Source organism: Dromiciops gliroides, chromosome 2, assembly GCF_019393635.1.
Source record: "Dromiciops gliroides isolate mDroGli1 chromosome 2, mDroGli1.pri, whole genome shotgun sequence".
Lineage (NCBI taxonomy): Eukaryota > Metazoa > Chordata > Mammalia > Microbiotheria > Microbiotheriidae > Dromiciops > Dromiciops gliroides.
The window spans coordinates 657,564,777-657,581,433 of NC_057862.1; the positions used below are offsets into that span (position 1 = coordinate 657,564,777).

At 41.9% G+C, this 16,657-nt stretch overlaps 1 protein-coding gene across 1 annotated transcript in view; it reads right to left on the minus strand.

Moving 5' to 3' along the window:
* HYDIN (HYDIN axonemal central pair apparatus protein) overlaps nt 1–16,657 on the minus strand; it is a 589,624-nt gene that overhangs the window by 191,618 nt on the left and 381,349 nt on the right. Inside the window, 3 exon segments of the mRNA XM_043981230.1 lie at nt 918–1,061; nt 9,945–10,088; nt 11,256–11,514. Of these exon segments, the coding sequence (XP_043837165.1) occupies nt 918–1,061; nt 9,945–10,088; nt 11,256–11,514 (547 nt within the window).

Consider the following 16,657-nt stretch of genomic DNA (forward strand, 5'->3'; position numbering starts at 1 on the left):
CCACCTAGCTGCCCCCTCCCCAGTTCATTCTTATTGGCCAGTGTATCCTACGGACTCCTGGACCTTGCCATCTTCCCTGCTGAAATTTAAGAGTCATCAGGGCTTTCCATTCTCTCTGTGGTTGAACTTCTCTTTTTTTTTTATTGTATCCTCTTTTTGGAATGTGAGTTCTGGGAAGCAGGGACTCTTTTCCTTTTTGCTTTGCATCTCCAGGGCTCAGTAAAGAGCTTGCCATATAGTAAGTACTGAATCAATCACTCACGCATTTAACAATCAAGCTGCTTTTAGAGTAAGCCAGAGCTGGATCATTTAAACCTGGGTCATTTCAAGGTCTACCTCAAGGTGGTTCTGTGTAGTAAAGCTGATGCTCTAATGAAAGTCCCAGATAATAACTATCACTCAACCAGTAAACATTTATTAAGTGCCTCCTGTAGACTAACTTCTCTTTAACTAGCCCTGAGGTAACAGCCAGGCCAGCAACCATCTTCTGCGGCTTATTGCTGGAATTGTAGCAAGGCAACATTATAGACAAAATCTTCTGTGCCTTACTAGGGTTTTGTTTGTGTAGTAGATTTTTTTTTGGTGAGGTAATTGGGGTTAAGTGACTTGCCCAGGGTCACACAACTAGTAAGTGTTAAGTGTCTGAGGCTGGATTTGAACTCAGGTCCTCTTGAATCCAGGGCCAGTGCTCTATCCACTGCGCCACCTAGCTGCCCCCCTTACTAGGTTTTTAAAAAAGGATGGTCACTTTTTGGACATATGGCAGAAGGCCTTGTGCTCTGAGTAGGGGCTGGGTGCGGGTCTGGGTCCCTTAATGTTCTGGGCATTTGCAGAATGAAGGTGGCCTGGCTCACTGCTCTTTATTACCCATGTAACCCTAAAGTGTTTGCCAGCAGGTAGGCCTGCTCCTTGCTTACCCCGCAGGGTTGATACAAAAGGGAGTTGTCCAGGTCACACAGGTAAAAGGGTTCTTTGGTGCTCAGTACCACCCGGACTGGCAGAGAGGAGATGTTCTTCAGGGTGAGAGGCTTGAATTCTGCCTGCAACTCACTTTGAGGCTCCTGTATCAATAGGAAAAAAACAAAATGAATGAGTTGGTCAACATGTCAACTGTCTATGTCCTGCTCAGCTACCAACAAAGATCACAAATTAATAGAAAGCCAGAAGGAAAAGGAGAAAGGCATATCATGTGCCATCGCACCCACCTCAGACCTTCTTAAGCAAATGCAATATGCAAGGAAGAAAGGACATCAGGCCAGATTATAACTTCATGTACAAGTTTCCCTGGTGTAAATAAATGGTCCTAATGGGAAGACCAAGAAGATCTCAGACCTGCATCAGTTAGCAAAGGAGAGAGAGAGAGAGAGAGAGAGAGAGAGAGCGCAGCTAGAAGCAGCACCAGTTTAAAAACTCTGCTCATTTATAAAATCTTCCAAGGAAAGATGCTGAAAGATGATGAGAGCAAGGACAGCCTCATAAAACAGAGAGGAGCAGTGGAGGGTGAACCGAGTTTAAGCAAAACTTGGCTAGGAGATTCGACTGAGCTGAGCCATTCCAAGGGAATTTAAGGACAAAACCAGATCTGCAAAGACTTTGGTAATGCTTTTGACCACCAAGGACACAGAAGTCACCAGACGTGGCCTTGGATCTGCCTATAGACATGGTGCTGAAGAAGACAAGGGTGGAAGAGATAGATCAAATTTACACCAATGAAGTCTGTGCTGGGATCGCACCTAGGGATGGATTCCCAAGGGATCTGCAGGAAGGAAAGATGCTAAAGAAACAGAAGAAAATGTAGAACCTTATTATTATTATTATTATTATTATTATTATTATTATTATTGCATATGTTGGCAACCACTGACATATGGGTATTTCCTCATCTCCCTGAAGAGGGGATAGGGAAGGAACAGGCAGGGTTTCACAGGGCATAGTCCATCGTAAGCTACCTATTTACCATCACATAATTGACTGAAAAGCATATCAAATATAAGGTCCCGTAGTGCTTATTGTTTGTTGACTATGAAGAAGCATCTGATTCGGTAGAGCAAGATTCCACTTTAAAGGCTTTCCTCCAAACAGATGTCTCGAATGACTCCGTGAAAATTATATGAGATTCACTGAAAGTTCTAAGAACAGAGACAGCCTAGTTCACTGACTGTGCTCTTAATGTCAGGAGAGACCCATGGTACTCAAAAGTGTTTGCATCCACCCATGGAGGAGAGCTAGTGCTGAATCCAAGGTGAAGAGCGATTTCCTATGGATGAAGAGGTCCTCTGGCTCCCACTGTTTGTGGAGCAGAGTCTCTTGGAAGAGATCCATAACCACTCCAAAGAGTCTGTCCTAATAAACATAAGAAAAACCGGGTGGATGAAGAATGCCGCTCATTCAGACTCATTCAGACGCAGTTCAGTCTGTAGGTCTCAGTTACCACCACGGTAAATGAACGGTGAGTGAGGCCCAGAGTCAAGCAAGAGGAGAGGGTGGGATACATGGTCTTAGGAAATGGAAAAGTTCTTTTCAATGACATCACCCTGAAAAAAAGGCCTCCCCTTTTTTTTTTCTTTATTCTGGGCAACAAGGGTTAAGTGACTTGCCCAAGGTCACACAGTTAGAATGTATCAAGTGTCTGAGGCTGGATTTTAACTCCGGTCCTCCTGAATCCAAGACTGGTGCTTTATCCACTGGGCCGCCTAGCTGCCCCCAGGCCTATTTTTTTTAGTCATCCTTTTTTTTGGGGTTGGGGAGTATTTTTTTTAATACCTATATACTACTGGTGTTGGATACTCGTATGACTTGTAAGTCGTGGGATGTTATAGCCTCCAGTGAATTGGACATAAGAGAGGCCATATGGTGGGTGTGAGACACCAACAAGGAATTATTTTTATTTTTTTTATTATTATTTTTTTTTAGTGAGGCAATTGGGGTTAAGTGACTTGCCCAGGGTCACACAGCTAGTAAGTGTTAAGTGTCTGAGGCCAGATTTGAACTCAGGTCCTCCTGACTCCAGAGCTGGTGCTCTACCCACTGTGCCAACTAGCTGCCCCTCCAACAAGGAATTATTAAAGCTAACTGGATTAGACTATATCATCTGAGAACCAGGTGGGCAAAAAAGAAAATGGTCACAGGGAGAGGATGAGGAATGATAATAGCAATAGCTACAATGACTAGGCGCTAACTTTGTGACAGGTGCTTTGCTAAGCACTTCACAAATATTATCTCATTCCATCCTCACAACAATCCTGGGACGTAGGTGTCCTTATAGATTAAGTGACTTGCCTGGCACCACACATCTACTAAGTGTCTGAGTCCAGATTGGAACTCAGGCCCTCCTGGCTGCACGTGCAGTACCTTATTCCCATGAGGTCTAGAGAAAACAAGAAAGTCCCCAATCACATGAGGTGGATCCCCTGTGGTGAGTCCAGGGGTGGGCATTGGCAAGTCATATAGAATGGGTAGGCATGGATGAGTGGCGATCTATAACATGGGAAAGAATATCCAATTTGGTGCAATCCCAGATTAATTGAAATATTTGAGAGTGATGAACACACACAGCACCAGCACTGGTCAACAAACTCCCTCATCTTTATGACCACCAATGGGCCTGAGAAGAAGAAGCAGAGCTTTGAGGAAAAAAGCAGCACTTTGAAATCAGGGTGGGCTAGTGGGAATCAGCAAGTCTGTGCCTTTAAGAACATCGGTTTGGGGGGCAGCTAGGTGGCGCAGTGGATAGAGCACTGGCCCTGGATTCAAGAGGACCTGAGTTCAAATCCGGCCTCAGACACTTGACACTTACTAGCTGTGTGACCCTGGGCAAGTCACTTTACCCCAATTGCCTCACGCCCCCCCCCCAAATAGAAAGTTTTCCTTACACCAAGGCTGTGACTATTTCCAAGTTAGTAAAATATTTTTTTTCCTGTTATGCAAGTTTTGATTGGAGTCACAGACCAAGTCAGGAAAAGGATGGAAATGGAAACCTTTCTGCTTTCCAGGTTCCTTAGTCAGACCATACCATGCTCACCTTCGTTAGTTCTTGTTATGCTGGGGCTTAGTTTATCCATCTCTAACACAGGGATACAAATTCTTGCTTTGAACTTGGCAATTCTCAGTTCAATGATTTGGGAATAAGTATTAGCACCATCTGGCTTTTAAATTAGCAGACCCACCATGGCCTGGAGAAATGTCCACCCAGTGACCTTCCCGGAAGGATGATCTGGCATAGTCCAGATTTTTAAAAAGTCACATTCAGTTGGTTTTGGCCTAGAGCCATACAGAGAATAGTGAAGAGGAGGGGTCAACATTCAAACAATCCATCCTATTTTGGACCGACCCACCCTACCTAAGCTGTTTGTCTCCCAACTTTTAGCCAGGAACATTTTCTGCCTTTTAACACTGGGACATCATGACACAAACTGTCTTCTGGCTTCTGAGATGACCTTTTTGGTATTGCACAGTTGTGGTCGCATCTCTATCTATGGCTTATGAATGAGAGTGATTAAATAGCTGATATCTGGGGAAGTAGGAGAGTATTCTTTATATGGGCTGTTGATGTCATTGTACTCCACAAGTTGGAGCATATCACCTTGAACAGAAAACAACAAGCCAAAATACACACCTTAGTGGTACACAATTAAATCTTAATATCAAGACATAATAGATGCTGAATAACAGAATGATCATCCTTCAATATCTTCAATGCTCACAAAATGCAAACAAATTAAACATAGCATTGAAGATGTTGAAGGGTTGCAAAAAGGAGTGGGCAGCAGAAAAACTAAAAAAAAACTGAATAAGCAATAGAGAGATCACAATATAATAGAAAAATGATACTATGAATATAAAGCAAGGAAAAATCTCCATAAGTAAAGAAGAACTGCAATAAATAGCTAGAAGAATGGGCATATCGAAAAGAACCTTCTGAATTGTTTTGAATTACAGTAAGAAATATGTAGGGATGCTTGGTACATGTAAGATTGGAAATAAGAATCTGAAAAGTGAATTCAAGAAGACAAATATGAGAATTGATAAAATAGAAGACGGTGAAAAATCTCAGTGGAGCAGTAGACTCTCTGAGGACTGACTGAGTGTGACCCTGATAGAAAAACAAATCAGAGGTTAAAGAAAAAATAACATTTAAAAAATGCCAATACTGGAGGAAGACCCTTGACCACTACTGATTGAATCAGCTTGAGAGCTAGAAGATGGAGCCAGTGAGGAAAGTTGTGAATTATAGGTCTCAGAAAATACAAAGAAATAAAGTCTAAATACCATATACCAAGAAATAAGAAAATTGCAGAGTGGGCAGAGAGCAATTCAGTAGAATTCACAGGAAGTCAATAGAGAGGAATTCTGTTTAACTCTAGCAGAAATGTAGTCACCAAGTTCTAGAGCTTCAGAGTCAAGTAGAGAGTCCTGCAAACAACCAGGAGGAAGCAATGCACAGCTATCAGCAGCACTAATTTGAATTGCTCATGATTGTTCATTGAAAGAGTACAGAATACGATATACTGAAAAATGAATGAAATTGACCTGTGTGAAAGAGTAGAGTGGAATTGCAATGGATCTAGAAGGTTCCTTCTAGACCCTAAACAAATCGCTATTTGGCTTTTTTAATGATGCTGTCAAAGTACAACACTGCACTCTTATTTCCTTAGGTACCCCCACAAAATCCAAGTCTGATGCCAGGGAGGAAATGCCAGAGTTCTCGAGGCTATGCCGCTGGAATGCAGTCTCTGACAGTTGCTAGCAAGCTGCAAAGGCTCTAAGTCCATGCCTAGAAGTGGACTTTCTATCTCTCATATGAGGACCAGCTTATACAAGTTTGGAGAGGCTCAGCACTAGGTTGGCTGGAGGGTGATGAACATCTGGGCCATGATGTTGCTCAACAACTGTCTCTTCTAAATCACAGAAGAGGCACGATCTGTGTTGGGATGGAACATGGATCCTTGAAGAGCTGATATGGTACTTAGGTTTGCCATAACCAGGAAAGCCACTCTCTCACACACACACTTAAATTTGCTTGTGTGCTATCACTTTGTCTGGGGCCCCACTAGGGCAACATTCTTGTGCAAGACCTTGTCTTAGGGCCGAAGGCTAGTTCTTCCACTTGACCAAAGCACTGAGAAACCCGGGCACCTCATAAAATCATAGAATTGGAGAGGAGGTGGCAATCTCACTAGACACCTCAAGTTCAATCTGTTCATGAAAGGGATTCTCACAATAACGTATCTGGCAAGTGATCATCCAGCATCCAACTGCAGACCTCCAAGGAAAGTACTTGCCTAGGCTACCCACATAATTTAGAAGTTGAAGAAGGGCTCCGTTTTGCCACATTTTCCACCTCCTGAGGTAACTCATCTTATGAAAAGACATTCCTTAATTCAGAATCTATTCTGGCAAAGGTCTGTCCCTCATTTACTCTGACATCAAAGGATGGCTTTTTAAAAGGTTTCCAACAGACTGTGAATTGCTTCCAAGTCATCCCCTTACACGGCAGATTATAGATGCATCCTGGACACATGCTAATGCATTCTTAAGGGCTATAAAGAAACCTGTTAAGTGAGCCTTTGCATTCAGAGACACAACATTCTCAAAATCTTTGAAATCACTGCCTGTGACTATCATCTCCATTACCTCAAAGAATAATCTAATCGTTACAATGTGCTAGGAGCTCAACAACAGGAACAGAAAATAGGTTCACAATAAATAATGGTTCACATCTATATAATGCTCTGAGGCTTACAAAGCACTTAATGGAAACCACTAATAGGATAAGTTGTCTCCTGAGTTCTGTTACTGGAAGCCAAGTAACAGAAGGATTCCCCAGAGGACTTGTATATTCCTCCAGGAATTTTCATTACAAAAGGATGGATGAATATCTATTCTCCCCAAATGCCTTCAGTTTTCGAGGATGCTAAGAAACCTATGTGCCAAACATGGTGTAAAAAAGAGGCAAAAAGACAACCCCTGCCCTCAAGAAGCTTATAATCTGAATGGGAGAGACAAGAAGCAAACAAGTATGTAAAGACAAGCTATAAACAAGATAAATAGGAAATAATCAAAAGAAAGAAAATACTAGAATTAAGAGGGAAAGAAAATCTTCCTGTAAAGGTGGGATTCTAGGGACTTAAGTGGGCTTAAGGGACTTAAGAGAAGCAAGTAGGCAGAGATGAGGAGGAAGAACATTGAAGGCATGGGAGAGCCCCAGAGAAAGTAAAATGCATGGGGCTGAGAATTGGAACGTCTTGTTTGTGGGAACAGCCAGGAGACCAGGGTCAAGTATGTAGTGGGGAGTGAGGTAGAAAAAAAACTGGAAAGATAGTTAGGTTGGTTATGAAGGGCTTTGAAGGTCAGAGCTTTTTGTATTTGCTCTTGGAGGTAATGGGGAGCCACTGGAGTTTACCACTCCCCATCCTGCCCCCCAACAAAGCAGGGCACCTCATATTTGACTGTAAAAATGAAGTTATCTGTTCTGAGCTCCCTTGACTATTTGATCTCCCACTTAACATCTCCTTGCCATCACTTCCATATTCTTTCCCTTTGCACCAGTCTCAGAAAAAGAGCCCTTCTTGCCAATGCTGATCTCTCTACTTCTGCCCTTGATCTCACAAGTCTGGGATCTCACCCCTGCTATCGTCCCAGCTCTCTACCTAATTTCCAGCATCTCATTGTCCACTGACTTCTTGCCTGCTGCAATCACACACAGATCACCACCATCTTTAAAAAAACAACCCCCAAACCTTTCATTTGACCCTTCAATCACCTTACCTGTCTCTCTCCTCCCTTTTGTTGTCAAACTCCTAGAAAAAGCTGTCCATACCGGCTGCATCCAATTCCTCACCTCTTGCTCATGTCTTTACCCCTTTCAGTCTGGCTTCTGACTATTCAACAGAAACTACTTTCTGCCAAGTTAACAGCGATCTCTTAATTGGTAGAAATGGTAGTGCTTTCTTTTTTTTCTTTTTTTCGGCAATTGGGGTTAAGTGACTTGCCTAGGGTCACACAGCTAGTAAGTGTTAAGTGTCTGAGGTCAGATTTGAACTCTGGTCCTCCTGACTCCAGAGCTAGTGCTCTATCCACTGCGCCACCTAGCTGCCCCTGGTAGTGCTTTCTTAATCTCTATTCTTGAACCATCTTCAGTGTTTGGCCATCCTCTTCCTCTGAACAGTCTCACCTCTCTGAGTTTTTTGTGATGCTTCTCTGTTGCAGTTTTCTTCCTAACCTTTGAACTGATACTTTCTGGTCTCCTTTGAAGGTACACATCATCGTGTCCTTCCCCTGTGTGGAGGTATTCCTAGTGCCCAGAACACAGCGCCTGACACAAAGTACTCAACAAAAGCTTGCTGGCTGTTGACTGATTTCCTGGACCAGAAGGAGACTTGGGAGATTCTGCTCAAGGGGAACAGAAGTGTGGGGTGTGGGGTGGTAGAAAGAGTCAGAGAACCCAGGTTCAAATCCCACCTCTGCCTATTATTACCTGGATGACTTTGCAGACAGTGGCTGGACCATGTATACATAGAAGATGCTCCTCCTGGAAGTGATACCATTGTGAAGGCATTGAGGGATGGATGCTGAAGATGTATGAAAGGGAGAGGCCGACAGCATGGCAAAAAAACTCAAGCCTTCTTACCGCTCCCCAAAGTGACACAAAGAAAAAGAGTAACTACCATGCCACAGGTTTACTTCCACAGTGACATAACTTATTACTAAAATAATCCAAATTCAAATAAAAGGAATCCTTGATGAGGGTATTACAAAAGAATAGGTAAGTTCTCACAAGAGCTATTCCACAACAAAATACATATCTGTCCCCAAACAGCTGACAGGGCAGCTTGGTGGTGCAGGGGATAGAGTGTCAGACCTGAAGTCAGGAAGACTCCTCTTCCTGAGTTTAAATCTCGTCTCAGAAACTTGCTAGCTGTGTGATCCTCGGCAAGTCACTTCAACCTGTGTGCCTCAGTTTCATCATCTATAAAATGAACTGTAGTGGCAAACCACTTCAGTATTTCTTTTTCTTTGTTCTTTGTTCTTTTTCCTTTCCTTTCCTTTCCTTTTTCTTTCTTTCTTTCTTTCTTTCTTTCTTTCTTTCTTTCTTTCTTTCTTTCTTTCTTTCTTTCTTTCTTTCTTTCTTTCTTTCTTTCTTTCTTTCTTTCTTTCTTTCTTTCTTTCTTTTTGTGGGGCAATGAGGGTTAAGTGACTTGCCCAGGGTCACACAGCTAGTAAGTGTCAAGTGTCTGAGGCCGGATTTGAACTCAGGTCCTCCTGAATCCAGGGCCAGTGCTTTACCCATTGTGCCACCTAGATGCCCCCTCCACTTCAGTATTTCTACCAAGAAAACTCCAAAAGGGGTAACAAAAAGTCAAGACACAACTGAAATGACTGAGCAACAACAAAAGAAGACGGGAAGGCTTAGCCTATAATACTGGTCCAAAAAGTATGACTGAATACTTTTCAAAAGTACCAACAGTTCCAGACAGTACATCCACACAATGTTCATTACCTATAATACCCAGCAAGTACAAAATGATGAAAAAAAGAAATATTTTAGTGAACACAAGGGCCTTTGGTTCCGCTGTTTTTTTATCGAAAATGTTCTAAATGTAATTTTCATGAAAAATTTACATACCAGGGGGCAGCTAGGTGGCGCAGTGAATAGAACACCGGCCCTGGAGTCAGGAGTACCTGAGTTCAAATCTGACCTCAGACACTTAACACTTACTAGCTGTGTGACCCTGGGCAAGTCACTTAACCCCAACTGCCTCACTTAAAAAAAAAAAAAAAAGAAGTTGCCTGTTCTGTCATAAGATTTTAATCTAATCAAAGTTGAGGCTTCAAAATAATTTCAAGGTACAGGCTTCCTATTGGTCTAATATTAAGTTCTGCTTTCTAAAATGTATAAAGATGACAGATGCCATGACACACACACACATTAAGCCCGGGACTACCTTTTCCAGGTGATATATGATCTGCTTGGTGGACAGGTGGATGATGGGGGCGATGAACTCGCAGATGACATCGACCGTCATGATCTGTGTCTTCCTTATGTTTCCTCCGATGATGGCGTAACATACCAGCCTCTCTTTGACTACCTGTTGACGAGAGTGAAACATGATGGGAACAGACAGAAGTAGGTGTGCCCTATTTAAATTGTGTACCTCCAACCCCACCCACTGTCTGGTACAGTGCCCATAGCCTCTGCTTACTAAATGTTGACAAATGAAGGAATTAGACAAATAGCTATTTGCATGACAGTAAGAACATGAAAAAGTATTTGCTGAAGATAGAGCCACAATTTAATAATCTGTTGATAAGTGAAAGTTGAATCTAATACAGAAGAGGCTTATTTGGATTGTGGGAGGGGAAATTCAAATGAGTAATGCAGCCCCCCCCCCCATAAAGGATGAAGTTCTCAGTAGAGGCTGTTTGAATTCTCACTCTGCCATTAACCAGCTAATGATCTTTAGCTTCTTAGCCTTATCTTCTTCACCTGTAAAATGGTTTAAAAAAAGTTCTTTCTACCTACTGTATGGTACAGGGTGGGCCAAAAGTCACCATGTTTTAATAACTTTTAGAAAATTATTTTTTCTTTATTTTTCACTATTTATGAGATTTGATTTTTCACACATAAATTCATTTCCTATATACACTGTATATGATGATATGGCATTATAAATTAAAAACAAAAAAATTAAGGAGTTATTAAATATTGAAACTCCTTCGTTGGCCCACCCTATAGACTGCTATAGACATGTGAACTATTATTAGCTTTTAACTTTGTGTGCATGAATGTAGCATAATGCATGTGTATGTGGGTAAAATAATGAAGGAGTCTTTATTTTGGTTACCTTTCATCTCATATGGTAAAGTATGGTAGGAGAAATAGATGGATCAATAGCTTTGGCTAAAAGCTAGATGCACCCCCTCTCCCCACAACTGGAGTCCTCCAGTTCACATGATTCAGTAACTGATCACTTATTCCAGGAGTCAGACACTTCCTTAACTGACATTTTAAAGGAGGACTGATGGTAGCTATAGAAACAAGTGCTGTAGCAGTGCCCAAGTAATGAAGGGAACTGGTGCTGCTGCAGTAAGTCAAGGCTTCAAATCAGTCCTTGAAAGAAATTATTTTTGTTATTAATAATTATATTCATTAGAAATTAATTTTCTAAGCTAAATGTCAAGGGAATTAAGAAATAGCACCAACAGCTGCTTTATCACGGTGGAAAGTGAAAGACTTTCACTGTATTTCCTTTTACCTTAGGAATAGGAGAAAATCCTTCCAGCACCAATTCGGCCGTTTGGCCCGGACTAAGCTCCATTCTGACAGGGTGAACCTGAAACACGGGTCCACCTGGTTCTGAGATCTGAGTATTGGTCATGATCGTGGAACTGTCGATGGAAGCGTTGGACCGGTTTTGTTTCTGACAGTGACGGAAACCTTCATTCATCCAGAACAGCTGGTGGTATCGGCGTCCCTTGTTGGTCAGTTTTAAGTGGTAGAAATAGGGGTCCACACTGTAAAGATTTCAGAAACACAGAAGGAATTAAACGTTGCACAGAATGGTCTGTACCACTCTGTAGCCCCTCTCATCTAACCTCACTCCCCCAAGTCACTCACAGGTGGAAGGTTCTACGGGGTAACTCTGTGGGTCTGCTCATGAGCCCCCTACCAGTGTATTTACTATTGGGTCATACCAGCACATCCAATTAGCTCCTAGCAAAGGCATTTAGTATGATGGCATAGTTTAAAAAAAGGAGTTGTAAAAATATTCCCCAGTAAACTTGGGATGCACTCTCCCACAAATACACACAGTGTCCTTGGAAATGCTGGGCAGTGTATAAGGCACATGTGTAGTGTGTAAGTTGGGCAAAGGCAACACATAGCTCCACTTATTACAGGACCTGAAAGTCTTCTGTTCTCTGTAGAGACCGGATATAGATTTCCCTTGGGTGCAGCATCTCTGCTGCTTTACCAGGGTCTGTTCCTCTTCATAGCTTAATCGCCTTTTCTGATGCCAGGGGTCATGATTCACAAAGATGCCTGCTCCCTTGGATTAGCATCTCTCCCCAACAGCATCTGTCTGCAGTGTATGTCTTTGCTCTCTGCTGGATGAAATATCTTCTATTGATTCAGTGGCTCCCCTTTAAAGCACCCTGTATAGTTGTTGTGGGGTAGGCCTCCCTCCCAGGCATTGTCTTCAATTCTCTAACTGCTGAAATTCATCCAGGGCTTAGTTCTTTAATGCCCTTACAGGTATGGCTAATTTGTTTGCTTATCCAATCTATTCTTCTCTTCTTGATTCATTCAGACAGTTGTTCACACCTCATAAAGGGATCAGGACACAGGCATGGCTTTACCATTACTTTAATACCTCATTAATACATAGTGATTAAGTTCTGGACCATGACCATATTAACAGAGTTGGAGATATGTGCAGATTACAGGCTCCTGCCTCATACTTCCAGTTGTGTTAGTGTGCAAAATAGACACACACTTCATCTCCCCCAATAGGGTCAAAACCATATGAAAGTATTTTTTATTTTTTGTTAAAAACAAATCTCCTGGGGAAAACTAGGTGACGCAGTGGATAGAGCAACGACCCTGGATTCAGGAGGACCCGAGTTCAAATCTGGCCTCAGACACTTGACACTTACTAGTTGTATGACCCTAGGCAAATCACTTAACCCTCATTTCCCTGCCCCCCCAATCTCCTTATAATAAATGTTGCCTTTACTCAGAAATTTCAGAAGACTGCATTAAATCACTCGTCTCTGGAAGGCAGTGTAATGTAATAAATGGAGTTTTGGAATTGAAATGAAGTGTCCTGGATTCAAATCTCAATTCTTACTCTTACCGGTCGTGTGACCATGGGCAAATCATTGAGCTCCTCTGAGCCTCAGTTTCCCCATATATAAAATAAGTTTACTAGTACCTGACCTACCTAACTCATATAGGTGTTGTGAGGAAAGTGCTTCATAAACCTCAATATAACTAGTAGTTACACACTGTGGTGTGATTATAATAAAACATCACAATGGCAATCAGAAGGCCTGGGTTCTAATCCTTGCTCTGTCATTTACTACTTTTTGTAACCTTGGACAAATCACTTTTTTGTTCTAAAATGAGGAGGCTGAGGGGCAGCTAGGTGGTGCAGTGGATAGAGCACTGGCCCTGGATTCAGGAGGACCTATGTTCAAATCCGGCCTCAGACACTTAACATGTACTGGCTATGTGACCTTGGGCAAGTCACTTAACCCCAATTGCCTCACTAAAAAAAAATTAAAATGAGGAGGCTGGACCAGGATTATCTAAAGTCCCTGAACAATAGGATTAAAGAAACTCACAGCTGGAAGGGATCCTGGTGATCATTTAGTCTTGCCTATTTCTCTCTGCACACCAATCTCCTCTGTAACAACTCTGAAAGGATGATCATTGAGGCTCCACTTGAACATGCCCAATGAGGGGGATCCATTACTTTCCAAAGCTAAACCATTCTTGTATGGAAGAGTTCTGATGTTTTCCTTATGTAAAGCCTTTATCTGTCCCTTTCAAACTTCTACCCAAGAGGTGGGGACTGGCCTTTGGTTGACTTTTTTTCCTTCCTTCCTTTTCGGCATGGGCTGGTGGCTTTTTTTCGAGATGGTGGCTTATCCTGCCTGAGCAATGCCCTGGCAACTCTGGATCGCAATTCTTAGGAGCAGCTCAAAACAGGGAACTTCTCATTAGCCTGACTGTACAAAACTATCTTTGCTTAATAGACTAGAAAGAGAATCCACAAAAACAGCCAAGAAAGAGACTTGTTTTTGAATCCCTAGTTTACCTAAATATATGTTCCATGCTTTAATTTGGGAGGGATCCAGGGGACAAGAAATATTTCCCTTCCTATTCCAAAATGCCCTCCTTCCACATTCAGCAATCATTTATTAACTGCCTACTGTGTGCAGAACATTATGTTCAAATAAGCAAGGCTTATTTGAGGTATGTATAAAGCAATGGGGTTATATGCTTGGTAAAATTAGGTTACTATTTGCATCCCTGGTGCTTGTCACAATGCTCTGCAAATAATTACTACTTCACGGGTCATTTTTCTTTCTTTCATTCATTTATTTATTCATATTGATTAAACACCTGCTATGAGCAAGTGCTGTGGGTACTTTGGGGGAAAGAAAGACGATGGGCCATTCATGGATCTAATGAAGCTCATTATTTTGGTGAGGATAGCATAGCTCACATGAGCACTATGTTCCATCACGCAATTTCTGCAACGTAACTTTAATGGATACTTACAGAGCACTGACAAGTTTGCAAAATGCTTTCTATATATCTGATTTGATCCTGACAGAGCAGGTATTATGATCCCCATTTCACAGACAAGTAAACTGAGTGTCAAAAAGGCTAAGTGACTTGCCTATGGTCACACAGCTGGTACGAGTCAGAGATAGGATCCAAACACACTGGAATCTCTGATTCTAAGTCCAACACCCAACTTGTACTTGCTCAGACTACATATTTTCATAAATGAAGCTAGGTTTTACTGGATACAGTCAGAGACTACCCAGACCTCTACAAAGCTGTGGCTTTGAGATAAAAACTAAAGGAATAGGTTCAGGGGACAATAACCAAAGGGGGTCCTCTTTGTTTTAGCTTCTATCTTCTTTTTTTTGAATAGAATTTTATTTTCCAAAATATATGTAAAAACAAATTTTAACATCAATTTTTAAAAAAAAATTGTTCCAACTTCTCTTCCTCCTCCATTCCCACCCCCCACCCACTAGAACTCAAGCATTTCAAAATAAGTTATACATGAGTAGTCATGGAAAACATTCCCACATTAGCCAGGTTGTGAGAGAAAACAGTCAAAAAAAACTCCCCAAACTTCAGACTGAGGAATTGTCAAAGAGAAAAATTTTTTTTTTAAAAAATGTGTTTCCAGGGGCAGCTAGGTGGCGCAGTGGACAGAGCACCGGCCCTGGAAGCAAGAGCACCCAAGCCCAAATCCGGCCCCAGACACCCAACACTCACCAGCCGCGTGACCCCAGGCAAGCCACCCAACCCCAATTGCCTCACAAAAAAAAAAAAAAGAAAGAAAAAAAAAAGAAAAGAAAAAAAATGTGTTTCCATCTATTTTCAGATACTATCACTTCTTTCTCTGTAGATGGGTTGCCATTTTCATAAGTCCTTCAGGATTATATTGGACCATTGCCTTGCTGAAAATAACCACATGCTTCCCAGCAGATCATCTTACACTATTGCTGTTATTTTGTATACAGTGCATTTCACTCTGCTTCAGTTCATGTAGGTCTTTCCAGTTTTTTCTGATAGTATCCTGTTCATCATAACCTAAATAAAGTACCTTAAACTTGACAAAGAATTTTCTTCATATTAGCCCAGCAAAGTCATCATAACTATTGCCCTCCATCCTATTCCCTTCCCATGATATTTACTCTATTTTCTATCTTCTTTTACCCTATTCCTCCTCAAAAGTGTTTTACTTCTGACTGTCTCCACCTCTACTCTGCGCTCCCTTTTTTTCACCCTTACTTCCTTATCCTCTTCCCCTCATACTTTCCTTTAGGGTTAAATAGATTACTCCTCCCAATTGGGTGTGAATGTTATTCCCTCCATGAGCCCTCTCTGATGAGTTTAAGGTCTTTGAGCTAATTCTATGTTTCAAATTTTCTTCCTCCCTCTCCCCTCAACCCTCCCTATGAAATCAAGCAATTCAACATGTCATACTTGTGCTGTTATGCAGAACATCTTTACCTTCCTCAAAAGTATTTTGCTTTTTACTACTCTCTCCCCGAATCTGCCCTTCTCTCCTTCCCTGCCCCCTTATCTCCCTCCCCTCTCTCAGGGCAAAAATATATTACTATACCCACTTGGGTATGTATGTTAGTCCTTCTTTGAGTCAATTCTGATGATATTAAGGCTCACTCACTCCCCAATTCCTTCCCCCTCTTCCCCTCCCCTCCATAAGCTTTTTTCTTGTTTCCTTCATGTGAACAACCTCTCCCCAGACCATCTCTCCCCTTCCCCCCTCCTCCCCCCGGTCTATTTCTCCTACACCTCAACCCTATTTTAAGGATGTCATTATGGGTTAGTTAGGTGGCACAGTGGACAATGCACCAGCACTGGACCCAGGAGGCCCCAAGCCCAAATCCGGCCCCAGACATAAGACACCCCACACAGAACAAAACATAACATCCCTTCGTATTCAGTTCAGACCTGTGTCCTCTGTTAAATCCTTACTGAGAAAGTTCTTATGATTTCAAAGTATTATCTTCCCATGTAGGAATGTAAACAGTTTGATCTTTTAATATCCCTCATGAAGTCTTTTTCCTGTTTATCTTTTTATACTTCTCCAGGGTGTTGTATTTGAAAGTCAAATTTTCTATTCAGTTCAGGTCTTTTCATAACAAAAGCCTGAAAGTCTTCTTTCTCCTTGAAGTTCCATGTTTGCCTCTGAAAAATTATACTCAGTTTTTCTGGGTATGTGATTTTTGACTGTAGTCCCAGTTCCTTTGCCCTCTGGAATATCATATTCCATGCCCTCCGGTCCTTTAATGTAGAAGCTGCTAGATCTTGCTTTATCCTTATTGGAGCTCCACAGTATTTGAATTCCTTTTTTCTAGCTGCTTGCAATATTTTTTCCTTGAC